This window comes from Centroberyx affinis, unplaced genomic scaffold (assembly GCF_046629955.1).
Source record: "Centroberyx affinis isolate AG114_WGS23_722 - 3 ecotype Tasmania unplaced genomic scaffold, CSIRO-AGI_Caff_v1 ptg001776l_1, whole genome shotgun sequence".
Classification (NCBI taxonomy): Eukaryota; Metazoa; Chordata; class Actinopteri; order Beryciformes; family Berycidae; genus Centroberyx; species Centroberyx affinis.
Window position 1 is genome coordinate 1906 of NW_027280169.1, and position 27949 is coordinate 29854.

The following is a 27949-nucleotide window of genomic DNA, read 5'->3' on the forward strand; positions in this document are numbered from 1 at the left end:
ATAGTCATCCCTACAATATTGTCGCAATATCGATATCGAGGTATTTGGTCAAAAATATTGTGATATTTGATTTTGTCCATATCGCCCAGCAGCCCTACTGCAAACAACTCAATTTCCCCACTGGGAAATGATTAAAGTTTTATCTTAAATTATCTCAGTACCATGAGTGAATGCAACCCCCCCCACCCCACCCCAACAATGCGCCTCCCGTCCGGCCACACAGGGAACCAGCCAGGTAAAGCCCGTTTTTGTGTAAATCACGTCCACGTTTCAGCTCATTTCAGCCCCTGCTATACTCCGACACTGCGTTTCATCATCCTCCTCCTCTCTCGTATTTCAGCTCGCTCCTGCGGTGTGTGGAGTCTCAGCGGGAGGGATGGTCATGAAATATGGATCAGGAAGAGAGATATATTTAATACTGTATTCACTGGATTCAAGTGGAGTGAAACCTACATTGGCAGGGATAGCATTACACCCCCCCCTCCTCCTCGGTGGGACCACTGCATTAACAGAGGAGGATATTCATGTGGGCCAGTGGAGGCTAGATATTAGTTTTTGGTCCTCAGAATCAATACAATCCATTTTCTCATTGTGCTAACTTCAGTGATCTGCAACCACATGTCCTTAAATCTCTGTGTAGCTCTGGTAGAGTCTTGGGTCGTGTCTCTTCCTCCATGATAAAACCCCCCCAAAAAAATCAGTGATTCTGTGATCTGTTGCTCCGGTAGAGCAGACTGGAGAATTGTTGTTGTTTTTTTCTCTCTCCATTCACTGCCATTGTCTGGAGGAACAGTCTGAAAATCACTTCTAGCACATAAAGGAACGCCGACAAAGCAGATTCTGACAATATATAAAAAACTAGTCATGCTGCTGAATGAATCTCTTCCTTTATGTTTATTAAACCTTTCAGTTTGAACAAGTGGAACACCAAAACCCGGTTGGAGGAGGAAACTTATGCAGATGGAGCGAAGAAAATTATTTGTTTACCAATAATTGTAAATAGGCGGAAAAAGGTGGGAGACAGGAGTTTGATCAAGCAGATATATAAAAAACGGGTTTCTCACAAGCAACAGATAACAGAGAATCAAGCTACACAATCCAAGGTACTACCAAAGTTACTCAGCACTTTAAGAGCGTGTATGTAGGTTTTCATTTCAACCGCAATGACAACGTCGACTACAGCGGCTGATTTCACTGATCCAAGAACAGATTCAGCCAGAGAGGAGGAAGACTCTGCCGTAGTGTTCGGCTGGAGTGAAAACCTGCTCTACAGGGAGTGAAATAAAAGTGAAATTAAACTATTCCTCATTTTGCTGGGAACCTCCTCACTTTTGGAACCGCTCCATAGTAATAATATAGTATAGTAATATAGCAGTGTCTGATCTAAGTACATTATGAATGAATGAACGAATGAAAGCAGACTGATCCGTCGACTCCCCACCCACTGTTTTTACTGGGAGCGTATCTATGTTCCCAGGGTCCTAAGTTCCAAAGGTCCTAAGTTCCCAGGGTCCTATGTTCCCAAGGTCCTAAGTCCCCAAGGTCCTAAGTTCCCAGGGTCCTATTTTCCCAAGGTCCTAAGTTCCCAGGGTCCTAAGTTCCCAGGGTCCTAAGTTCCCAATGTCCTAAGTTCCCAGGGTCCTATGTTCCCAAGGTCCTATGTTCCCAAGGTCCTATGTTCCCAAGGTCCTAAGTTCCCAGGGTCCTATGTTCCCAAGGTCCTAAGTTCCCAGGGTCCTATTTTCCCAAGGTCCTAAGTTCCCAGGGTCCTATGTTCCCAGGGTCCTAATTTCCCAAGGTCCTAAGTTCCCAGGGTCCTATGTTCCCAAGGTCCTATGTTCCCAAGGTCCTATGTTCCCAAGGTCCTAAGTTCCCAGGGTCCTATGTTCCCAAGGTCCTAAGTTCCCAGGGTCCTAAGTTCCCAAGGTCCTAAGTTCCCAGGGTCCTATGTTCCCAGGGTCCTAAGTTCCCCAGTTAAATATTCTGTTAACACACATTAACCCTCCTATTGTGTTTTCAAATATTATCCAGTTTTTTTTTTTATTGGAACAAGGCTTCAAAACAGCTATATAAACACAACAAAACCAATGGTTATCATTTTATTTGATTTTGAAAGTCTCTAACCCTAACCCTAGAACTGGGGAACATAGGACCCTGGGAACATAGGAATGACTCTGTTTTGGACTATGGGGAACAATGAAAGTACTTCAATACATATTATTATATAAAACAGTAATAGTGACGGAGTGTCCCCGTCTCTTCTCCCGTCTCACCTGGTCCGGGTCTCTGGGTCTTCGTGAGTCGAGTGGCACATGGCGCTGAACTGGGAGACGAAGAAGTCGTAGCGGCGGTGGTAGGAGGGCGTGTCCTCCTCGATGTTGGCAAACTTCACAAACTAGAGAGACGGGGACAGGGAAGAGTGGGGAATGTGTGTTAGCATTATTTCTCTTAAGATGATTTGAGAGAGAGGGAGGGAGAGAGAGACAGAGAGAGAGAGAGTGAGACAGAGAGAGAGAGAGAGACAGAGAGAGAGAGAGAGAGAGAGATAGAGAGAGAGAGACAGAGAGAGAGAGAGTGAGAGTGAGACAGAGAGAGAGACAGAGAGAGAGACAGAGAGAGAGAGGGAGAGAGAGACAGAGAGAGAGAGAGTGAGAGTGAGACAGAGAGAGAGACAGAGAGAGACAGAGAGAGAGACTTGGGCTTCTGCTGTTGATTCCCAGGAAAATGAAAACTATAAACTGGATGAAGGATCACCCACCGACCCGAACTCAGAGACTGAAACACAGAGACTGGAACACAGAGACTGGAACACAGAGACTGGAACATAGAGACTGAAACACAGAGACTGGAACATAGAGACTGAAACACAGAGACTGAAACTCAGAGACTGGAACACAGAGACTGGAACACAGAGACTGGAACACAGAGACTGGAACATAGAGACTGAAACACAGAGACTGGAACATAGAGACTGAAACACAGAGACTGAAACTCAGAGACTGGAACACAGAGACGGAAACACAGAGTCTGAAACACAGAGACTGAAACACAGAGACTGAAACACAGAGTCTGAAACACAGAGACTGAAACACAGAGTCTGAAACAGAGATTGAAACACAGAGACTGAAACACAGAGACTGGAACACAGAGACTGAAACACAGAGTCTGAAACACAGAGTCTGAAACAGAGATTGAAACACAGAGACTGAAACACAGAGTCTGAAACACAGAGACTGAAACTCAGAGACTGGAACACAGAGACTGAAACACAGAGTCTGAAACACAGAGTCTGAAACACAGAGACTGAAACACAGAGTCTGAAACAGAGATTGAAACACAGAGACTGAAACACAGAGACTGAAACACAGAGACTGAAACACAGAAACTGAAACACAGAGACTGGAACTCAGAGACTGAAACACAGAGACTGAAACACAGAAACTGAAACACAGAGACTGGAACTCAGAGACTGAAACACAGAGACTGAAACACAGAGACTGGAACTCAGAGACTGAAACACAGAGTCTGAAACACAGAGTCTGAAACACAGAGTCTGAAACACAGAGACTCAAAGATGCTCTATACTTTCTGAACCGTCTCTGGTGTTGTCATGGCTACGCATCAGCGTCGACTTAAAACGACGTTAGATTCAGGCGGATACGTCGGTCTCTAGTGATTGGTTAGAGAAAATCGAATCCCCCTCCCCCACGGAAATCGGTCAGAGTGGAGGCAATGTCAGACTGAAGATGGAGATGGAGTGGAACCAGTTGACAGTTCTGTCTGATATCAGGCAGCGATATGACAGTACAGTGGGTGTTTTTATGCCCATGGTACATATTATTTAGTTTATGGTATTTTAGTTGTGGTATTTTATTTTGTTGATGGTATTGTATTGCTTCTACCTCATGTCTTACTTTGTGTTCTGTGTGTTTTAAGTGAGTCTAAGTTGAACTTGAGTGTGTGAATGACCATATTTGAGAATAGAAAATAAGTTAAAACAAAAGAAGAGAATTGGGCAACATTGCTTATCATGTGTTTCTATATGCCATCTTGTATACAGGTGCAACACCATTGACTGTAGCACGGCAGTGTTGTTTCTGATGGTGTGAACAGAGGCTGGGACTCTTCCTCACCTCTTCACCACAGAAAGATAAAAACACAGACGGGATTGTATTCGAGGTCTACAAAGCATCTCACAGCAGAAACACAGTCACACCGTTACATGAGCGTGTTTTAGATGTGATTATCTTCCACGGTTTCCCCTGTCCAGCCTATAATTCCTTCCCTCCAAACAAGCCTCGGCGTCCCTCGGATCACCTCTCTCTCTCTCTCTCTCTCTCTCTCTCTCTCTCTCTATGCACTCAGTTGCTTTCGAGTAGCGTGGATATAATTCGCCGCACTTGCCCGGCCTCCCGCTGCCCTCTCATTGGCCACTGAATACAAATTGCCTCCGCGCAGTTCTGCAGCCGGTGACAAAAAGCCACTCGGCCTACCTGGTAATTTCCTTCCATTTTCGACCTAACCTCTCTCGGGGGTAATGGCCGAGACGGAGAGCGGTCTTAACTGTAATTCCAATCTATTTGCATCAAAGGAAAGACCAAAGCACACATGTTACAGCAACATGCAATCACACAGTAACAGTGTACAGTAAAGGGCCTGAGTTCCTTTCTGTCCTTTAATCAGCTGATGGGACTAACCAGTGCTGTTGTGGAAATTCTTTATAACCCCTTGAGATGAACCATCTCGTTTTCAAGGGGGTCCTCAACGACAAAAACACAATATAAACATACTTAGTCAAAACATTTAACAAAACAAAAAAAATAAAAAATAACAACCCGATCATTAAACGATACCAAATGTGACGAAAAACAAACAAACAAAAACAAAACAAAAAAAAATAAAAATAAGTATCAAATAATAAAATAATAAGACATCCAACATCAGGAGATCATACTCAGCACAGCATGAAAAATGAATCATTCATTCACAGATTATAGAAAAGTATTAAAGTATTAACGAGAATAAAGAGTGTTTGCATGTGTTGGTTTTGGTTCTTAGCGGCTCGTAGCACCAGAGGAGAAGCTGAGAAACTCTCACAGTAAAAGATGAAGCCTGAGGCTCCTGCAGGCCTTCAGTCTGACAGGCTGACAGTCTGTTTCACACCCAGTCTGAGTTTTCACCCACTTTCCAGGCAGATATTAAATCAGTTTTTTTGCATCGCTTACAAAAATCTGTCCCAACAGGGCTGCTAGGTGTCCCGTAAACAGACAACACTGTAACTGACATTTTAACAGATTTAGAAAAGGTATTTTTGTTCATAGTGTCAGGCGAGTCATGTGAAATGGTGAAACTAACACTTCTCTAGTCAGAGAAAAGGGAAGCTCCCATAATCACAACAACATGGAAGAGGGAAGTAGATTAGAATGAGACAATCTGTACAAGTACTGTGCAAAAAAGAATCAACTGAATTTTTACAGCTAACACAGTAACATACAGAGACACATATGATATAAAACATTTTGCCTCTATCACACTTTCCCTCAAATAAAACATATAAAAACATGGGGTGGGCTGTTTTATGAAGTGAGTATTTTGTCTTATTTGAATTCAGTGGTGGAAGAAGTACTCAGATTTTTTACTTAAGTAAAAGTAGAAATACCACAGTATAAAAATACTCTGTTACAAGTAAAAGTCCTGCATTCAAAATGTTACTTAGGTAAAAGTACAAAAGTATTAGCAACAAAATGTACTTAAAGCAACAAAAGTAAAAGTACTCATTATGCAGAATGGCCCATTTCATAATAATACAGTGTATATTATATTATTGAATTATAATTATTGATGCATTAATGTGTAAGCATCACTTTAATGTTGCAGCTGGAAAAGGTGGGGCTGATTTCCACTACTTTATATACTGCTGGGTAGCTTACAGTAATCTATAATAATACATCACAATTTATTAGTTGATTATATTTTGTATTAATAATCTGAATCTGCAAAGTAACAAGTAACTTAAGTTATCAAATAAAGGTAGTGGAGTAAAAAGTACAATATTTCCCTCTGAAATGTAGTGGAGTAGAAGTATAAAGTAGCATATAATGGTAATACTCAAGTAAAGTACAAGTTCCTCAAAATTGTACTTAATACAGTATTCGAGTAAATGTACTTAGTTACTTTCCACCTCTGTTTGAATTTCACGCCTCCATTCAGATGTCTTTCTTTCTTTTGCAGCATGAGGAAAACTGCTTTAACTGAAGAGAAGCTAATTCCATCTTGGGCTGAGGTCTAATCATCCAAATAACAGACTGTAGTTAGGACTTTCTGCATTGATACACACAGGATGATACAAATCAATCTGTTTTGCTTCCCTCCGGCCATTTCAAAGAGCCGGATTTAAAGAAGGCGTCATTAAAAAGCACCGTCCTCGCTCAGCGTTCTGGTTTTACTCATGTGTTCAGAGAGACTGCATGACTAAAGAGGAGAATCCACTCATACGGCGAGATCAGCATCCATCACTGTGTGGATCTCAGTAAGAGAAAAAGGAGGAAACTGCTCTGACAGCCTGGCAAAGACTGGGTTTTATTTATGAATCCGGCTGTCATCCATTCAATTTGAGTAAAAAAAAAAAAAAGCCAAAACTCATTCAATATGGTGCTATGGTGGACAGTTAAGCCTATTTCCATGGATCTGGAATGAACTCAGTGCAGTGATGCGAGTCGCCTTTGTCACTTTTCTTTTAATGTTTCTATGTGATACTACCGTATTTCCTCTAATAATGGCTGGTAGTCAATTGAAAGCCGGGTCTCCGATAATGGCCGACACGAACAAATAAAGGCCGGCCCCAAATACAGGCCGGGGAAAAAAACAAAGGAAAAAACAACGGTGGATACCGGTAAACTCCTGGTGCCTGTTATATAATGTAACTGTAGTTTGTAGTAACGTACAAGTGCCACAAGATGGCGGTATGCCACAAGACGGCTCGGCCGGCGGAAGTCTCCGGAGCGTGCCGTCGTCGATTACCGTAATTATCATAATGCATTGCAGTAACAAAAAAACGGCTACCTAACGAACCCCAACAGAAGCAGATCAGAAAACAAGGAGGCTTCGTACTAAAATATGAGCAAATATACTTATCAAACAGAGGGAATTAGAAATAAAGGCCTGTCTCTAATATAAGCCTGCTTCCAATAAAGGTAAATAAAGGCCAATATTAGAGGAAATACGGTATATGTTTTATGTTGTGATGTGTTGTTATACGTGCTGCAGCACAAATCGCCCGTCTGGGACAATAAAACTGACCTGACTTGAACTCTGCACTCTGTGTTGTGGGTCTTGCTGTCTGACTGCAGCCTCTGCTCTGCTAATAACGGGAAAGGAAAGATATAATTTTTCTTGCTCAGAAGTCACCGGAAAGAATCGCCCAGTCATGAGCTCCCGCGATTCACCTACGGTGGCCCACGTGGGACAGATGTCACATTTATTCACAAATACTTGCAACTCAGCAAATATAATGTGAACAGGATGAAAAGCCCAAAAAAGATCCTATTTATGGAGGTCATTTTTAATTTCATTGGCATTTTATTAGTTTTTGAGGGCATGTTTGCCCCGAGCCCCCGTTAAATTCTGACCCTGTTGGGGCATGAACTTGACCACTCTGTGTGTGTGTGTGTGTGTGTGTGTGTGTGTGTGTGTGGTGGATACTTTGCTGACCCAAGGCGAAAAGTTGCATATTGTAGCCTAGCGTAATTCTATAATTCCTCCCTTGGCCCCAGTTATGACTACAAGACATGAAACAAAATGCAGACTAATGTATGCATACACACACACACCCACACACACACACACACAAACACACACACACACACACACAAACACACTTTTGAAGCAAGTGGTACCTGAAGTCATAACAATACCTAACACCCCCCATCACCTCTTCAGTTCTGTATCCCAAGGATCCATGATGATCAGTGGACAGTTTGTCAGGAGAGAGTATACTATACAGTGAGTGCAACTATCAGTGATCATTAAACAGTTGTTTACAGGGATGTGTGTGTGTGTGTGTGTGTGTGTGTGTGTGTGTGTATCTTCTCTAGCCGCCGCCGGCATAATTGTCTCCCGCCGCAGGAGTCCTGACTCAGGTGAGGATGGCGCCGCCCGGCCGATCACTGGGAGTCTGGGAGTTTATTTTTATATCTCATTAAACCTCCTGCTGCTGCAGCCATACTGCTGCCTGCCTGGATGCATATGGGGATGGAAGGCTGAATGTTTATTTGTACAGTTATATGTAGTGATGCACAGATATATTTCAGTTGAATATCGGAAACGGCCAATTTTTGCATTGTTGACTACAATCGGCTCATCGGCCGATAAGATTAAATCCACCGATGGCAGTGGCCGATACTCATTAACATATATTACGTCACTAATCTGTTCCAAAAATGTTCAAGTTTGAATGGAAGGACAGCCTATCAGTGTGAGGTAATGTTATTTGTTTATTTTAATTAAAAAAGGCATTTTTGGTTATGTGAAAGAATGTTACAATAAAAGATGTTCCTTAAATCTATATGTTCCTTTGCTTTCTATTTATTTATTTCAATTTCAAAAAGGGCATTTTTGGTTATGTGAAAATCGTTACAATAAAAGCTGATCTTTAAATCTATATTCATTGCAAAGTATAATGAAGGGCAGAATATAGATTATTTTGGCAGGGCACAAATGGGTCAATACGAAACAAAATATCGGCAGGCTATTGGTATCGGTCGATTGTGGTGTTTGAAAAATCGGCTATCGGTATCGGCCCAAAATTTCCATATGGGTGCATCCCTAGTTATACGCACAGAGTTTAAATACGTAGACCTGGAAGGGATATACAGTCATAATGTATGTATCGTGGCCTTGAATAGGTCAATGGGTAAAGTACCAGCGGTTGTATTTGCTCTGGAGCTCAGAGTGTGTCGAGGTAAAACTGTGCGGTCAATATACTGTGAGGTGTTTATTTATTTAGCCGTTATTTTACCAGGAAGTCCCACTGAGATTTAAAACCTATTTTCCAAGGGAGAGCTGGCCAAGAAATGGCAGCAGCAGATAAAACAATAAAACGGTAGAAAATACAGAAATAGTGAAATATGTACAATAAAAAAAAGATGACAATTTAGATCAGAAACAGGAGCGAACATCTTGTACAAGCCTGTGGATAATTTGAAGAGATTTAAGGGAATAAAACGGTCGAGCCGGAGCTTTGACTGGAGATTGTTCCAGAATAATCAAATGCCTTTTTCCACCAAAAGCAGCTGTGATTGTGGGAACTTTACTGGATCACCGGGAGCTGGGAACACGTTCCGCTCGTCTGTTTCTCTGCTGTGTGTCTTGTGCTGTATGTCGGGTCCTGTGCTGGTCCATGTGCTGCGGAGCTTCTACCACCGAGACAAACTCCGCTACATTGACCTGACTTGGCAATTAAACTGCTTCTGATTCTGCTTGAAGCTTTCCACTTAATTACTTTCAGATATTCTCTCTCTCGTCGTGGAAAACAAAGACTTCAGTGTTGACTAATGAAGGCTCCTCTGTCAGAAGAGGGCCGGTCCTTCACTGGCCATCTGCGGACTCACAGTAATGTGTGACTGCACAAGTACAGACGGACAACAAAGGCCAGAACAGAAACAATAAAGCATAGCCTGTCCATTAAATAGAAAACAGACTGTTTGATATCAGAACTGGCACAGTATAGTAGTTTTACACCTGGGGCCATATCCACAAAGCTTCCTAGTATTAAGAGTTGGTCCTAGTGGTGAAATTCTAAGAAAACTCTTAGAGTGATGACCCTTTCTAAGAATCTCCCCATAAAAGCTATTCACAAAGCATTTTAGCCCTTAAGAGAGCTCCTAAGGTGGAAAACTGTTAAGAGTAGAGAGGAGGACTTTTAGGAGCTGAGGTGTTTCTTAAGGAGAGGAGAAAATGGCTGAAAGACGCAGAAAAGACGCATTAATGTGTAGAATAATCACACAAACAGTCACAGCTCCTTCAGACTCATATTGTGATGCAGCCTGTTTGATTCCCACTGGCCGGTCGCACTGCACCGACAAAACAGCAGCTATGGATACAGTGAGTTTTCTCTGTATTGTCTGCTCACTGATGAGACACACGTCCGCATCATCTGCAATATACTCTTGTTCAAAAATCCTGTTCATATAGGCTTGCCAATATAGTCTATAAATTATACTAATACTACTACTGAGTCTTGAGCCATTTTCACCAAATCTTAACATCAAATTAGTAAAGTATAATAACATTACTGCATTCACCCAAATGAAGGCATAATGCGTCAACCTGTGAGAACCGAAATATTAAAAAGTACCGTTCGTATGGTTTTCAAAGATTTTGTCCAATGAGCTCTATTTTAAAAAAACATTTTGATAGTATAAGCACACCACGCGTTAATATCAAGCAAATTGTGTTTTATCTTGTGTGATTCCTTGTGTTCATTCTGGATGAACACAAGATCAACCAATGACAGCGTCCAAAAGAGAGCATCATACCTAGCAACGGGGTCGACCACACCTCCTCACTGAGATAAAAGCTCTTGTCCATTCCTTGCTCAGAGTCGCTGTGAGAACTTTCCTAAATCACTCCTAAGCTAGAACTCCTTGATAAGAGGTTTTAGGGTAAGATAAGACTCTCTGAGAGGATTCTCAGAATGTTTGTGGATACGGCCCCAGGTGTTTTAGGCATTTCACTGACACTCTCCATCACCACTGACAATGAATGCAACAGCAGAATAAACCCAGATTACAACACAAGCAGCTAATATTAGGAAGTACGAGCCCCACAGACACACTGCCCATACAAAAGACGGCACTTTTGATTTGGACAAGTGTGTAAAACCTATTTTTGAAGCATTAAATTGGCTTATGGTTAAGCTGGATTCAAACTGGTAGACATAAATGAAAAAAAAAAAAAATCAGGGTATTCCCATTTCCATCTTGTTTTCAGTCTAAAGTTTCATTTGTAAGCTTAGAACAGACTGGGACAGAGACCGCTTCATCATCCACAAAAACACAACTAGCAGCTGTACAAAAAACTGATAAAGGAATTAAAAAAGGAAGATAATGAATAGATACACAGAAAAGTGACAGATAGATATATAGATAAATGGGCAGTCAGACATGTATTTGGACTGACTGGTTTTGTCGTTTAGCAGCGTGATGAAATGACTGAAAAAAGGCCAAACACATGACACAAAAACCCGGGCGCTTCCACCTCAGCTCGGCCGTATTCCTGACAAAATACTCGCCGCATCCGTGACACATCTGGCCCCCGAGGCTATAAATACCCGGCGCATAAAGTCCCCGGAGAGTCTGACTCAGCGGCTACATGTGTCTGAGCCCGGACTGATGAGTGTCTTCTGTATTGAGACGGAGCGCAGGAAGAGACACTTCTCGCCGTCACAGTCTGCCAATTTCTTGTGATAAAGTTAATTGGCGGATAAATTTGGAAACGGCGAACGTCTGGCAGCACAGAGCGGAGGAAAACATTCTGTTGTGACACGCACTTATATATCTGTACCACACATACTGTACTTGGCAGTGTAAAGACAGGAAAAAGGCCGTTCTGCTGTGACTAATACTTATATTAAAGGTGCTATGTGTAGCATTTTTAAACGTCACTATATCATTGTGAAATTAACTGTGATACCTTGGTATATCTACCATAAACCAATGGGAGCGTGGAGGAGAAAATCGGTTGCCTCTATCTTGCACCAGTAGTATGGTTAGTGATAGGGTTTCTCCACATTAAAGGTCTCTGTGTTTTATTTTGTGTCTTTCTGTCCATTCAAAGCTGTGTGTGTGGTGTCATGTACCAAAAACAATCCATTTTTCCACGTTCGTTTTCCAGCATCTCTCTGAGCCTTACCAAGAACAGGCCGTTTCTGTCGCCGTGTCTTTAAGACTCATTAATATTAACGACCCCTCTGTTCCGATCGGCTAACCGTTTCCAGAGTGAAACGTGAGACGCCGCGGCCCGGCGGCTACAGGTAGGGAAAACTCTCCGGTAATAAACAATGACAACCGCTCAACCGCTTTGAAAAAAACACTTTGTTAGTCTATTATTTCTTACAAAAATGATAATGAGCGAACCTTTGTGACGCCACAAAGTTACAGAAGTCCAAACGGCTCGTTTAGAGGCTCGCTGCACTAATATGGATTGTGTGGATTTAGTTGGCGACTGTGTGTTTTGATACTTTCACCATGTTTAGATAGACCATCCAACTCCTTTATCATCACAGAGGCAAGGGGAAGCCTGTTTTACACCATATGGGACCTTTAAAACTACATTTCCCATAAGCCCCGTTGCTTCCTTTCCTCCCAGGCTCTCATTTCCCCCCTCTGACCCCTTGACCTCTTTCCTCTTGCTTGCTTGTAATGTTGTTGATCTAGGAATTGAAAGTTATTCTGCTGCTCCGCTCGTTCTAAGTTTCTCTGGATAAGAGCGTCTGAAGCTAAATGCTTAAAATGCAAATGTGTATGTAATGTCTGCAGCTTTTCCTCGAGTTAGTTTCTCCTAATTAGTAACTGTTTGCCGAGTTCCCATTGAAACCAGCCAACCCGTTTTAAACCGTCTCGCAACAAAACTGCAGTAATTTGTTGTGCTTGGTGTTCTTGTTGTAATGCAGACATCTCAAACAAACTCATTAAACCGATGATTACCCAACAGAATAAACACAAGTGGTTCATTTTCCTCAATTAAGATGTAAAACCGTTATGAGCAAACAGCAAAATTAAAACGGCCTGTCTCGGCTTTGTAGCCGGCGCCACGAGGAAAAATTTAATTAACACGGCTCTCACCTAAAGGCGGTCTCCACCTCTCTCCACCTCTCTCCACCCCCCCGCCCCCCCCCCCACTCATCTACCTGCCTCCACAGCCCCGCTCCACTCTGCCAGTGTCTAAATACCACAGATAAATAATGCATAGGGCTTTCGCATCTAAACCGTCGGCTCCGTTTCCTGCTCAGATGAACGGCCGACAAAGGCGAGGAAAACAAGGGGGAAAAAATAAATAAACTTTAGGTTCACCTTCAGAAGACTTGAAAAGGAGAAATGGGGCTGACATTTGGTCGTGGCTTGAGAGGCTGACGTGTTTCACAGGATGGGATAGAGGGCCGTTTCCACTGTCGATATACGAGTAAATTAGGTGTTAAGCCACAACATCAACATTAACATCAACCTGTCGGCTGTGGCTGAGTGATATGAACAGTCGGCTGTCTGTTGTATGTTCCACTTTCCTTTGGCTCTGAATCTGAGGTCCTGTTGTGCTGTACCATGTGTGTCAGCATGTATTGTGGTATTTTGTTAGTCATCAATAAGTCGCCATGTTCAGACTGCCAGCCCAAATCTGATTTTTGGCATATCCAGATTGGAGTCGAATTGAATTCATCAAGTCTGAACAGTGAAAAAAACACATGGAAACCGACTCAACTCAAGATTTTAGCCATATTTGTATGTGGTTTGAAACGCGATTCAAATTGGTTTTCTACAGATGCGTCTCAGTCTGACGGTTTTCAAACTGTCCTTTACGTCACTTGTGACACTGCTGTCACATCCAGAGCGCCGCAAATGAAAATTAGACAGTCGTCTGGTGTGAAGGCAAAGAGGAAACGTCTCCATTCTGTGTTTGCCACTTTTTGTTTTGGTTTCGTATCTGAAAAACGTGCCGTCGGTTACCGTGGGTACACACGCCTACATCGTTACCACGGCAACCGATGCAGAGAGCTTAACGCTGCCTGAACACAAAAATCTGACCTAATCATTGAGGAGGACGGATCTGAGAAACAATCAGTAGGGCTGCAACTAACGATTATTTTCATTGTCGATTAATCTGTCGATTATTTTCTCCATTAATTGATTAGTTGTTTGGTCTATAAAATGTCAGAAAATGGTGAAAAATGTGGATCAGTGTTTCCCAAAGACCAAGATGATGTTTTGTCCACAACCCAAAGATATTCAGTTTACTGTCATAGAGGAGTAAAGAAACCAGAAAATATTCACATTTAAGAAGCTGGAATCAGAGAATTTTGACTTCTTTTTCTTAAAGAATTACTCAAACTGATTAATCGATTATCAAAATAGTTGACAACTAATCGATTAATCGTTGCGGCTCTACAGATCAGATTTGCCTGCAGTCTGAACAAAGCCTCAGTCTCTGTACTGATATGAGAGATTCCTCTTCAATCCCAGAAAGCTTTTAGACGGTGAATAGATGTTGATCTGACGGCCTGCACCAACACTGAAAACCTAAGTAAGTACAGCACCAAAATAAAAGACATCTGTATCTGTCCAGAGCTGCTGCCTGTGTCGTTTAGAAATCAGGGCCTAAATATCTGTCTAATATCAGTTTAAACAGTTTCCAAAGTGGTTTTAATATGGATTTTTACTGAGCCATAACATCATATTGTGAAAATGTTGTGCTTGTCTGGGCTGACGTTGAACCTGACTATGTAAAACCAAGGACTCTGCCTCCTAATGTACACAGCTGTCTGTCAAATGCTCGCTGGGTTTACTGAACCTGGCTGAATAAAGTGATACTGAAAAAGTTAATCAATTAATAAGTAAAAAAAAGCATGCAACATGAGAGGTTCTATTTTCAGAAACATAGTGTTATGCAGAAAAACATTTCTCTCTCCAGAGACTTCTCTTTTCCATGCTTCCCCTCCACTCTTATCATCTTCCTCCTCACAGCAAGATATCTCTACCTTCTCCCTGACCGCTATCAATGGCTGTGTGTGTGTGTGCGTGTGTGTGTGTGTGTGTGTGTGTGTGTGTGTGTATGTGTGTGTGTGTGTGTGTATTGGTCGTGACTCACTTGCTGAATCCAAATGTCTGGACTTCTCCAGACTTGTGGACTATGTGACTTTCCCCCTCCCCAAATTTCATCAAGTCTCTCGTGGACTTTTGGCGAGGCTCTAAGCGGACTTAGTCTGTAGACTTTGGTAGTCAGATTTCCCACAGTTCATTGCACTACGGATGTGATGATCAATGTCAGACTACGCAAAACCAGAGTCTGAAAGTCCGGAGTCCAGACATTTGGATCCAGTGAAGTCCCCATGAAATGAACTCCCATTAGGAAAACACAGTATCTTTTATGACCTCATGCTGCACCAGGAGGCTTAAATACAAATTTCTAACCAATAAAACCATCAGATTTTTTAACAGTCCCGCCCCTCCGCACCCCTCCCATCCAATAAAACTGCCTCTCCCTCCTTGACTCATATTCCATTGGTTTAGACTTTTGAGTGATCCCTACCTGCCTTATGTCCCGCCCCCAACATCCTGTTTCAGCAGGAAATGCATCTAAGATGCTGTTTCATGGGGTTTTTAAGGAAGATTTTTGTAATATAAAATGCAGTGTAGAGTCCGGCAGAGGCTGCCAGTCTTCTCAAATGAGTTTCTTAGACAAATATATATAGTCCTATGTATGAACTTCTTTCCAAAGCCTTTGCCTTTCCATCAAGGCAAAGAATCTAAAGTATAAGATAGTTTTGATTTGTTTAACAATTTTTTGGTCACTGCATAATTCCATTTGTGGTATTTCATAGTTTTGATGTCTTTACTGGTATTCTAAAAATGTGTGTGTCCAAACTTTTGACGAACATTGTAAATGGAAAAACTCATGGGAAAACTAGACTGAGAATTTTTTTCTTCTTTTTTTTAAGATTATTCTTTCTGCATTTTCACCTTTATTGGATAGATCGACGTAGAGAGAGACAGGACAGATTGGGAGAGAGAGGGGGATGAAATGCCACAAAGGTCATGGGCCAAAAAACCAAATCTGTGTTACAAATAATTTGTACATCTGAGTTTGTTATCATAAATGGAAAAAGTCATGGGAAAACTAGCGTGAGATCTTTTCTTTTTCAAGATTATTTAGCTCAAAGTGGAGAGAGACAGGAAAGATTGGGAGAGAGAGAGAGAGAGAGAGGGGTGACATGGGACAAAAGTCCTGGGCCAAAAGAACAAAATGTACTGTCATATTTTCCTCACTGAACCCCTGGGGCAAAGCCAGCCACAGGTTAATGCGGTGATGACTTATTCATGTTAAAATGCTACATGTAGAAGCTTCTTAGCTCACTTCTTACCGAGTTTGTTCCCAGGACCTGCAGGTCCGGCTCTCTGGACTCCAGCAGCTTGGCCACCATGTGCAGGAAACTCTCCACGAAGGGCTTGATGCTCTGAGAGTGGCAGGCCATCAGCAGCTGGTCCAGGGCCTCCATGGCGATCACCACATACCTGCAGAGCGGGGGGGGGGGGGGGGGGGGGGGGGGGTTACTGCTTATTAAGCATTAACTAACCCTTAATTAATGCACCCTTATTGTAAAGTGTTACCAAGTAGATTATATTTAAGAGTTTGTCATGTAAAGATAACACACCACCACATGAGCATAAAGTAACATTCAAAGATCATGAATATGTGTATAACTCAATTTTGATTAAACACATATCAGATTGAACCTTGTAATTCCAAAGTCACGAAATCAAACCACAATAAACAAACATTATGCAAATCAGGGAAACTCAATAAAGAACTCGAGGAGAAGAAGGCCACACGCTTATTTTCCAGAAGGCATTTTACAAGATTGATTTTTCTCCCCCCGTTAGGACTTTAGAACACTCAGTCACCATTTTAAACACTAGGAAGCATTAGGGATTTGTTCCTTCTCCCGCTGAGATAAACAGAAACACTTCACCACAGGGGTCAAAGGTCAGGAGCATCTAGGAGCACTGCCAGGATAGGACACCGGGTGCTTGAACCTGTGACTGTAGGGCCACATCCACACTGATACGTTTTCATTTTAAAACGCATAACTTTTGCTACGTTTCCCCCTAGCGTCCGCACTGCTGCGGCGTTTTCGGACCCTAAAACGGAGACTTTTGAAAAGGCTGCTGACCCCGTTTTAGATCGAAAACTCCGGGATTGCGTTTTATTCCGGACGGGCGGAAACGGAGACTTTTGAAAACGATGACGCAGACGCCCACGTTCACTTCCTGATTGGGTCTTATCAGTCTAAACGTGTCCTTCCCTGATTAGTCACGCCCCTATCACGTGACCCTTTTCCGGAAGAAAACAAACGACATCAGCCTTGACTACCAGTGGTTAATTCAACATGGATAACGAATTACAGGCGTGGCTGACCTTGTTGTCTATGCTAGCAGCTGTTGTGCAGTTAAATTCTGCATTTTATAAAGCTACTACTGCCTACATGAGCAGGAGGAAAGCTATTATTCGAGCCATTTGCGACAATTCCCGTGTCCAGCGGCGTTATCGGCCCTACATGGAGCACAGGTTTTGGGTGAGGCCGGGAAGAACCAGTGCCTGGTGGGATCATTTTATCGATGAAGTTGTGGTTCCTGAGGAATGGAGAGAAAACTTTTGAATGTCCAGATCGGCGATGGATAACGCTCCCGGTACCGCTCTGATATGAAACGGACAGAGATCGTTTTCGTTTTAAACGTATTTGTGTGGATGTGGCTTATGAAACGGCCGGTCTGCCAACATCCTACAAACCTACAAATTACAGTTACATTCACATTATTTTGGTGATATATTGGGCTGATATTTACAAAAAAAATATAAATAAATAAATAAATCTGAAATTGGCCAGTCAGTGTTTCTCAGCACTGATATAACAGACGTGAGGATGTGATTTCACTCAACAGCTTCAGAGGTGTTAGTCTGTAAAACCTGCAGTGAACCTGCCTCACCCTGTGCTAAGGAGCCGCTAACCAACACAAGAGTTTCATCAGCAGGGGTGATAATGGAGAGATTTAATGTCCCATGATTCTCTCAATGCTGTTTCAGATGCTTTTCCATCCTGATAAGAATAAGTGAACTGAATCCACGAATTTTTGGGCATGAAAATGGTCAAATTTAAACATACAAAATAACAAAATATTGGCTATCAGCAGAATCCGTGTATCATTCGTTCTTTTCATATTCAATTGAGAATCCAAAATCGGAAAATGAAAAAATGATTTGTTATTTCGTTATCCGTTTATGAATCTGATACCAAAAAACAGGAAATGAAAAAACGGGCCACGGGCTGAAACCTCTGAGATTTGGAAATCGCAGAAGTTCATATTGCTATTTCAAAATTCCAGAAGTTCATATTGCGATTTAGTTTTTTTTTTTTTTTTTGTTGATTAATTGTTCAGCTCTACTGTGTTTTTCATCTAGGTTGATAGATCTTGTGGACAAGGTGTGTGTAGCCTGCCTGAACTTAGCCTGGTAAGACCATCCTGATCACGTGACCTCACATTCTGTTTCGGTCTGGACTTCTAGCCGCCCACATCGATTTCCTGAAATTACAATGTAACCGGGCCAATCAGGGACTGTGTCGTAGTTGATGACATAACCAGGCCAATCAGGGACTGCGTCACAGTTGATGACATAACCAGGCCAATCAGGGACTGCGTCACAGTTGATGACATAACCAGGCCAATCAGGGACTGTGTTGTAGTTGATGACGTGAAATACAGGCCGCCACTGGCAAAACAGTAATGGCGTCTCCCGAAGCAACGAGCGGTAACGTTAACGTTAGCAGAGTAAACACAGCCATAAGTGCAGTTATTGCAGAAATAGACTCAATAACAACAATTAAACAAGAACAAGAGTATGCACTAGCGGAGTTTCTCAGCGAAAAAGACAATATTTTGTCACGCTGATTGGCTGAAGGAGTTTGTCTGTCAAGGCGAGTACTCCCGCCCACTGAAATCGATGTGGGCGGCTAGAAGTCCAGACTGATCCGTGGAGCGAAACAGAATGTGAGGTCACGTGATCAGGACGGTCTTACCAGGCTACCCTGAACTTCCTACAACATGAATTCACAGAATGCAGAAATGGACTGAAACAGCCTCCTCCACCCAGGAGCCAGGAGCCAGGAGCCGATCACCTGGACCAAACCCACCAACCTGCCTGGAAAAACAAACCCGCTCAGGCCGCCAGCCAAATGGATCTGGCGTTCCTGAGGATGGCCCGATGTGTCTGAGGAGACGCCAAGTGGTTTGGTAGCAACACATGGAAGATTACAGATGGGAAGAGAGACGCATCAAATGATTTTTGCTCTTTCTCTCTCTGTTTCTCTCTCTCTCTCTCTATCTAGATGATTTCCTTGCTGTCTGGCTGTCAGCTTGAGGAAAAATCAATTAAACGCAATTCCTGCCATTATAACCGCTGTATTGATTTGGCACTGCCACTCTTCTTTTACAAAACACCCGAGGGACCCGTCTATTCTTAGTTCTCGACCCATTTTAATTACTTTCCAGGAGGCATTTTCTCTCTGCACATTAGATCACAGCAGGTAGGGCTAAAAACGGACAAGACATTTAATATCACAAGACCTGTTCTGATGAGTTTAAAGAAAGCTTTGTGTCATTAACTTAAAAAACCCAAACTGCAGCTGGAGAATCGTGTGTGATGTCTTCAGAGCGATGTCTTACACTTCATGTGAGGTCCGGTTTCCCTGTACCATGTGTGTCAGTATGTAGGCAGGGGTGATATCAAAAATGTCATATCGCGATGCTGTCCCGGCAGAATATCGTGATATACGATATTATAGCAAGGAGGGGTGGGGGAGGTGTTGTCCCATTTGGGCTGACTGTGGAAAGGGGAATTTACTTGAAATAAAATGACAAAATCTTCACTACAACTATGATTATTTTTGTTTTTTCGCTATCCTACCACTAGTAGACTAGTAGTGGATTTATTCGATACCACGGAAAATATCACGATATTCGCAAAATATTGAGAATATTCAATATTAACAAATATCGGCCGAAGCCTATCAGTATGTACTGTGTAAGTTGTAAAAATGTCTCTGCACCAATGCCAAAAAGACAAATTCTGGTGCATTTATTCTACTTAGTAAAGTGATTCCAACTACGATCACAAATCCCACATCACAAATCAGATGCCAGCACAGAAGAGGCATCTAGCTCGCTTTGCATCTATATTTTCTATATTTTCTAAAAAAAAAGGGTCAAAGGTCACGGCTGACTCACCCATAGCGGTGTCGCACCACGTCTCTGCTCAGCCTCTCAGCCAAGTAAGCTCCGATTCTGTCCAGTTTCTCCGGGGCCGACACGGCGTAGAAGGTCAGCTTCTCCATGTCCGACTTACTCAGACCGTCCTGCGGAGAGGGAGGGGCAACATTTAGGATCCAGACTGTCTTCCAAATTCATGTTGGTGATTCACTATCAGAGGCGGGGACTCTGACTTGTACTCTGATGACTTGAAAAGGTTTCTAAAGTCTCGACTTGAGATCTTGTGTTTGTGTAAATGACTTAGATTGAAAGTGATGAGATTTGTTCCAGCAGACGACTGAATTTAAATTCTGTTTTCTGAATTTGTAATGATTTGTAATGATTGAATTTATTGAAGTTGAAACTGATTATAGAAATCAAACTCATGATGCTCTTACCAAGTTTTTATCCTATTAAAACCATATTGCATTGAAAAGTCCTAGATATTTAGTTTTCTTTAAGATATTAAATTGATACTGGACTCTTGATTTGTTCTGACTTGACTTGCTGTTCTACATTTAGACTTGAGACTTGACATTAATGACTTGGACTTGACTTGATGCATGAAGAAAAGACTTGAGACTAGACTTGACTTGGGTTCTGGTGACTTGGGACTTGACTCTGACTTGTACTCTGATGACTTGAAAAGGTTTCTAAAGTCTCGACTTGAGATCTTGTGTTTGTGTAAATGACTCAGATTGAAAGTGATGAGATTTGTTCCAGCGGACGACTGAATTCAAATTCTGTTTCCTGAATTTGTATGGAATGATTGAATTTATTGAAGTTGAAACTGATTATAGAAATCAAACTCATGCTGTAGTTTGGACTCATTGTTGCAGCAGGAGGCAGTGGAGCTCGCCGTTTCAACTGACAGCTGACTCTGGAGCCAATATCGTCTGTGGGTCCAAGAACTACAGGGATGGAAGAGACTCTTTATATATATATAGGTCCAAAATTGCCGCACTTATCCTTTAATGTCAATGAACAATGGCTGATGTTAAGTAGCACAGTCGATGGAAAATGTATCGCCGCCAGGTTTCATACGTAAGGAGGAGGGAGCTATTTCCAGACAGACTGTCCCCAGAGTGTTTTCAGCACCTAAAGCTCTCAGCAAGTGATAATTAATTTGACAAGGTCTCGACCATTCGAGCATTTCCATTTCCCAGTGCACCTGTTTGCTTATACTGAAGGCTCTTGAGATGGGAGGAGGGGGGGGGGAAATCACAATAAAATCCCTCCCCTGTGTACGAGACTACACCATGCACACATTTAGTTTTAATAAACAGGGGTTAATAAGTTGTCTTGGCCTGGTTATCAAAGCAGTGTCACGTTTAATAACTAGATTTGTCAAACTACAACGCTTTCATGTGTTGCTACAGCCGTCCAATTACTGCAGTCTCTGGGAAGCGTTGTCATCTCGGAGGTGTCACCGGGTCTCCGCCGCAATCCAAGGCTCTGCGGTAACAGCTGGGCTCTGGGCAGTGTGTTCACTCTGCTGCTGAAGGCCCGGCCTGTGATTACTGTGCTGTCCCATGCTGACACACTGCTGCCAGGCCACCGCTCTGTTTACACTGTGTTTACTAGACTACTCTGAAATGTATTATCTGACCTTTTATACAAGGATTGACAGTATGTGATGTGAGACTGTAAAGCAGGCCTATTCAATTGGCGGCCCACGGGCCACATCCGGCCCAGAAGCAACCTCCGAGTGGCCCAGAGAGCTTGAATTATAGGCTATTTTAAAAGCAATTTTAATATTTTAATTGTAATATTATTTCATAAAAATTTTGACTCGTTTTCACTCGTCAATTCACTCATGAATTTATTTCCTCCTTGGCCGAAAAACACGTTACACAAGCCTTCAGAAGCTCCTGCAGGTTAAACTGGACTAACGAAACACTTTTGGGGCTGACTGACTCTAACAGACTCACTATAAACAGACTGTAAGACACTCGCTAGCCTAGCCACATTAAGGCTACAAACAACCCATAATGCAACACTCCGTGTAGGAGTCGGTTTTACACCGGTACTTTATCCATTCAAAAAGAATATCTGATGTTGTGAACAGGTTTGTCTAGTCCTTGAATATAAGACGACCTCTACTTTTTCTGAAAATATCTCTCTGTCAACCCTGAAACGTAGAGTTGACAATGAAAACTGTGGGTTTAACCCTGCCTGGACTGGAAAATACTGGTTTATTTTACCGCCATTATCATTACCAAAAGCTAAAAAAAGGTTTTAAATAGGCTGCTGAAAATGTCTGGCCCATCTACATTTCCTGGTTTTAAAATCTGGCCCAATTGAATTTGTAATTGAATAGCCCTGCTGTAAACCCTGCAGTATTCTGACTTACAATGGTTAACAAGTTATTTTAACAGTTATAGTTACAGTTAAAAATAAACTCAAATGTGTAGTTTAAAAAATATATATTTCAAAGTATTTGCAGGTTTCAGAAAGCCAAATTTAAGACTTTTAAAAAAATGTTTAACGCTCCCTGGAATTGAATTTAAGATCAATTTAAAGGAACATGAAATGACTTTTAGTGCGCTCTATCAGCAAGGACAGAAATTGCAACAATTGACAGTCTGTGGCACAGATTATGGTGGCCTGTAAATGACAAAAATAATAGTTGCAATTTCTGAAATTTCTGAAAAATGTGACTTTATCATTTAGGTCAATTACAGGCTACTCCAAGCTGAGTCAGAGACCCGTCCATGCTTCAGTTCCTTGGTTGCCGATAGATGTGGATGAAAGTCACAGATTACTTAAAAGGATAGTTCACCCAAAAATGTAAATTCGGTCATTCTCTACTACTTTTTTCTTCATACAACTTCAGACATCTTACAAGAAGCTTTTTTCCAAATAATTGCAGTAAATGGAGGCCAGTCCTTTAGGCTTCACAAAGGGAAAAAAATGCCCATAAATGGACAGGTTTGGGAATGCGGACAACTCAATTTGCAAAGAAATTTGGGTTTTGTTTTTCCACTCACAGAGCGATCGCATGGTGTCAGAAGACTTGGATTATGCTGCAGCTGTATGGAGACAATTATGGCCTCTTTTGAAGCCTGAAGGACTGGACTCCATTTGCTGCTGTTTGGAGGAAAGCTCCTCCGGCAGTGAGCCTGGAGAACTGCTGGTTTTAGGGTGAACTATCCTTTTAATGCCACTTTAACTTAATGATCACATTAACGGAGGGATCACATTACCCCACTGCTTAAGACACTGCACTGGCTACCTGTATCTTTCAGAATTGATTTTAAAGTTATTTTACTTGTTTATAAAGCTTTAAATGACCTTGCTCCTCCCTACATCAGAGATGTTCTTTCATTTTATGTTCCAGCCAGATCACTGAGGTCCTCCACCGCTTTTCTTTTAAATGTTCCTTATGTGTCCCATAAAAGAGAGCGCCCCTAAACTGTGGAGCTCACTGCCTCTGGATATTAGAATGGCAAGCTCTCTCGGTATTTTTAAAAGGAAATTAAAGACCTATCTTTTTAATCTGGCTTTTAATTTGGAGCAATGTTACTGCCTTAGTTTTTTAGTCCTAATCATTGGTTTTTACTTTTATCCCTGGTGTTTATTACCTCCGCCAAGGAGGTTATGTTTTCGGTGCTGTTTGTTTGTTTGTTTGTTTGTTTGTTTGTCTGAACTGGCCCTATTTTCATAAAACTTTGTGGAAGGGTATAGCATGGGCCAAGGAAGAAGAACTCATTAAGCTTTTGGATTTTATTGTATGTAAAGCACTTTGTAAACAGTGATTTTAGAAAAGTGCTATACAAATAAAGTTATTATTATTATTATTATTATTATTATTATTAAATTTTGGAGCGGATCCAGATCCGACTCACAAACAAGCAATAATAGCACGAACCTTGGCGGAGGTCTGCGCTCTCCTAGTGCCTTTCTAGTTTTATTGTATTTTTATTTTATTTTATTGACTCTTATTCATTGATTTTTTTTTTTTTACATTTTATTGTTTTATTGTTGTAATTTTGCTATGTGAAGTGTTGTGAGTTGAGTTGAGTTGAGTTGAGTTGAGTTGAGTTGAGTTGAGTTGAGTTGAGTTGAGTTGAGTTGAGTTGAGTTGAGTTGAGATGAGATGAGATGAGATGAGTAAACTTAACTAAAAGGATTCTCATCTGACTGGAGGATTCGTTCCACTGACAGCGACTCACCTTGGGATCCTCGGGGAAGATGTTGTCCACCAGGCGTTTGTACCTCGGCCTCAGCGGCCCACAGCAGCCGCACACTCCTGCAACAAAACAGCACAGAAAAGTCCATGAGCGAGGTTTTCCCATGAGCCACCGGGGCCAGGCAGCCGCCACCGGGACAGACACGCTCTCCAGGAGAACAGATGCATGAAAACAAAAGGGTGGCGGTGAAGTGGAGATTAGAGAACCGTCTCACAACCGTTCAGGGCTGCTGGTTCTAATCCCAGACCCACTGGGATCCTCTGGAAAACAAATAAAAAAAACCCTCTAATTTCCCTCAAGAAGCAAATGACAAGAGTTGTGAATCTGTGCCAGTCAACTTTTCTTCGATAAATAAAGGCTGAAAAAGACAGACAGCGCACAAGTTTATGATACGACTGGGCAAGGCTGGGTGATTAACTCAGTATTATCGTCTTTCAGTGAATCATATGGTGATGATATGGTGATTTTGGGACATCATGACATAATTCTGCCATCTAAACAGATGATAAGCACATTTTATTTAAAAACTGAAACACTGAAATATGAAAATTTCAGTTTTGTTTGACATCACACCTAACATTACCATTTATTTCAAGGGGACAAAAATGTATTTGATTATTTAATATGTGATTTTGCATTTTTCATTCTTCAATATATGTATTATTATTATTTATTTATTTTTTCTCTTCTCTCCCATACACACACAATCATACAGACAGACACATTCTATAACAGATCTTCCCTAAAACACTAAATTAAATCGCAGTAACTGCATGATGTCTCTATCGTTATAATTATTATGACTATTTCATCCTTGTTTGTTTTGTTTTATATATGTACCATGTCAAGTGCTGTACATCACTCTGTTGGGGGTTTTTTTTTCTCTTTTTTTTTTCCTTTTCTTTTTATTCATTGTCTGCCCTTGTGTATTTTATCCCCGTTTCAATCATTGTTGTATCTGTAAAGTCACTTTGTTTTTGCACCAATAAAAAAAAAAAAAAAAAAAGAGAACCAAACTGACTCTAGATTCTAGCAGTGATCGGGATAGGTCATCGCCTATTGATTGACATGAATTAGTATTACCAGCATCAGCTAGGAGTCAAAAGGAAGTGATGAGTCATCGGAGTCCTGGGCTTTGCAGCGCGGGGTGAAAAAGTCGAGGACTGATCTCTGCACAGTGGAAACATTTCAACCAGCCTGACCGGCCGGACATCAAGGAGTGAGGAGTGTGAGGAGTGTGAGGAGTGTGAGGAGTGTGAGGAGTGTGAGGAGTGTCCGTGCTCACTTGCATGTTTGGAATTGGGGCTGAACAATTAATCGAAATTTTATCGAAATCGCAATATGGCCTACTGCAATTTTCAAATCGCAGGAGGCGCAATATTTGTTAAAGGCGAAATGTGTCAAAATAGCATTTTAAATGAAATATTGTGGTGCTGCAGAGATGTCCTGGCCTACACATCATATTCTACAGACTTAAGAAAACATCTTTGTTTGGTACAGATCCCCGCAAAAATCGTTCAGCCCTATTTGGAATAAACTTATATTTTCATGAATAGAAAAAACTGTTGGTGCTGAACAACCTCTATTCTGAACCAGTTCAGATCTGCAGCTCTGTGCTCCTTTCAGCAGGTATCAAGTGCACACAATTAGGTTCCTAATGCAAGCCGAGCTCTTCATGTTAAATTCATAGAATCAGATGTGTGTCTGTGTGTGTAAAAGGGAGGCAAGTGAAAGGAAGTGTGCGTGTGTGTGTGTTTGTCTGTGTGTGTGTGTGTGTGTGTGCACGCCATGCCTGTGTATGTTTCACATGCTCGCTACTTAGTCTGAAGTTACAGGGTTTTTCCGGCATAGGAAAATGTTTGTCAGCCGATAAAGTCTTTTCTTTAGCGCCGAAGTGGAAAAAACAACAAACTGAAAAAACAGATTTAGTGACTTTTCAAGCAAATATATTTCTCAAAAGCAAATAGCGACAAATGTTACTTTTTCGGATTCTGGGGGAAATGGGAGTCTGCAGGTCCTGAAAAAACTCTTAAAACATCTTGAATTTGATTTACTAAATTCAAAGCCCCAAAAGTAAAATCTGGTTAATACTGCCTTTAAGTTTCTACTCAGCTTCAGGTCTTAAAAATCTGTGATTTTCTAGTGCTAAATCAGCCCAGTTCTGCAGCCTGTACCCATTCTCTGATAAAAACAAAAGGTTTTTCTCATTATAACATTCATTTCAGTGGTGAAATTAGTTTTATATTTCATGCTAACTAGCATTAAAAGTCATAGCCTCACGACACGTCCGCCCATTTGAAGCCAGGAAAAACCCTGGAAACACCTGTGTGCGTGTGTGTGTGTGTGTGTGTGTGTGTGTGTGTGTGTGTGTGTGTTCCACGCCTGTCAGGCCGGCGAGTCGTCAGTGAAATGCCAGACTGAGCTGAGGTGTTTCTGTGTCGGGCCGCAGCTAAAGGTCGCAGCAGCAGTCGGCTTCTCTGACAGACGATCAATGAGGAAAACCATTTAGCACCAAACTTCACCAGGTTCAACACAAACACCTCAGGAAAGACTGGGCCCGTGAATACACACACACACACACACACACACACACACACACAACTTGTAGCATGAGAACTGTGGAGGTGAAAGATACAACATGTTTAAAGAAGCCATAAAATAATGTAGCTGGAAAATCACAGAATTCACTGAACGATACTGACAAAAAAATCAAATTGCGATTAGTTGTCAGCAGAATGTTACAATTGAGATTTAAACTGCGATTCATATCATCACGTTTTTCTTGTTATAAATGTTTTAGATGTGACGAGAGCCGATTAACGAGCACAAATGTGTCGGAAAATATGGAGATTTCACTTCAGGTTTTGGAACAATTTTAGGATTCTTGTCCAAAATGCTAGATATACATTCTGGAAAAGTAATCATAACTTGAAAGTTCATCATTCAACATCCCTAAAATATCCTGTTAAACTGTTATCATTTTGTAAGCTCAAGGACTTAAGAGGCATACGATCCATCAAAAAGTTCCATAATATGTTTCTGTGTTGCACTATCTATTGTTTCCTAAGAGCAGGTGTCAACCCGCCGCCCCAAACCCCAACGGTGAGTCTCTCATCTTTCATCTAGTTTCCCCCGTTCATATGATGCATGTTTCTGACTTTTCTTGGTCCGACAATTGACTTGAGAGAGAAACAATTAATCAAAAAAAAATACGTGATCGCAATATGAACTTCTGCAATTTCCAAATCTCAGAGGCTGCAGTTAATTTCTTCAGAGAGAGTTTGGTCCAAACTGGATTTGTGAACAAGGAGTTTTAGAGCTGCAGGTAATCTTTGGTCCATGAATCAAAACCTCAAACTCAGTAAATCCTGCACACTGACGTCTATGTAACAAAATCAGTTCAGTTCAGTTCAGTTCAGATCTTTATTGTCCCTCGAGGGGAAATTTGATTTGCAGTAGAGGGCAAAAACACAAACACAGCATACAAGAGGACATGGGACATTAATCAGTTAAACAGTTACAGCAAACAACCAAAAAATGTATCTGTTCGTTAAAAGTATCAAACCATTGGAGTGGCAGCCATAATAAAGTGCTGCTGAGCAGGGCAGTCAAGGTTTAGTGCAAATTAAGTGCATTTATCGCACTTGGAACAAAGGAAAATTTAAACCTATTGATGTTTACCCTGGG

General features: G+C 41.6%; 1 protein-coding gene across 1 annotated transcript in view; it reads right to left on the reverse strand.

Annotated features, from left to right (window-relative positions):
• Positions 1-2273: 2273 nt before the first annotated feature.
• The window catches only part of LOC139652273 (protein EFR3 homolog A-like), a gene marked incomplete at its 3' end in the record, with an annotated part of 86695 nt that continues 61019 nt past the window's right edge, over positions 2274-27949 (reverse strand). Inside the window, exons 3-6 of the mRNA XM_071529286.1 lie at positions 24245-24321; positions 20049-20176; positions 16130-16280; positions 2274-2395 (exon numbers count right to left, since the gene is read on the reverse strand). Of these exons, the coding sequence (XP_071385387.1) occupies positions 2274-2395; positions 16130-16280; positions 20049-20176; positions 24245-24321 (478 nt within the window). The remainder of the gene's footprint in view (positions 2396-16129; positions 16281-20048; positions 20177-24244; positions 24322-27949) is intronic.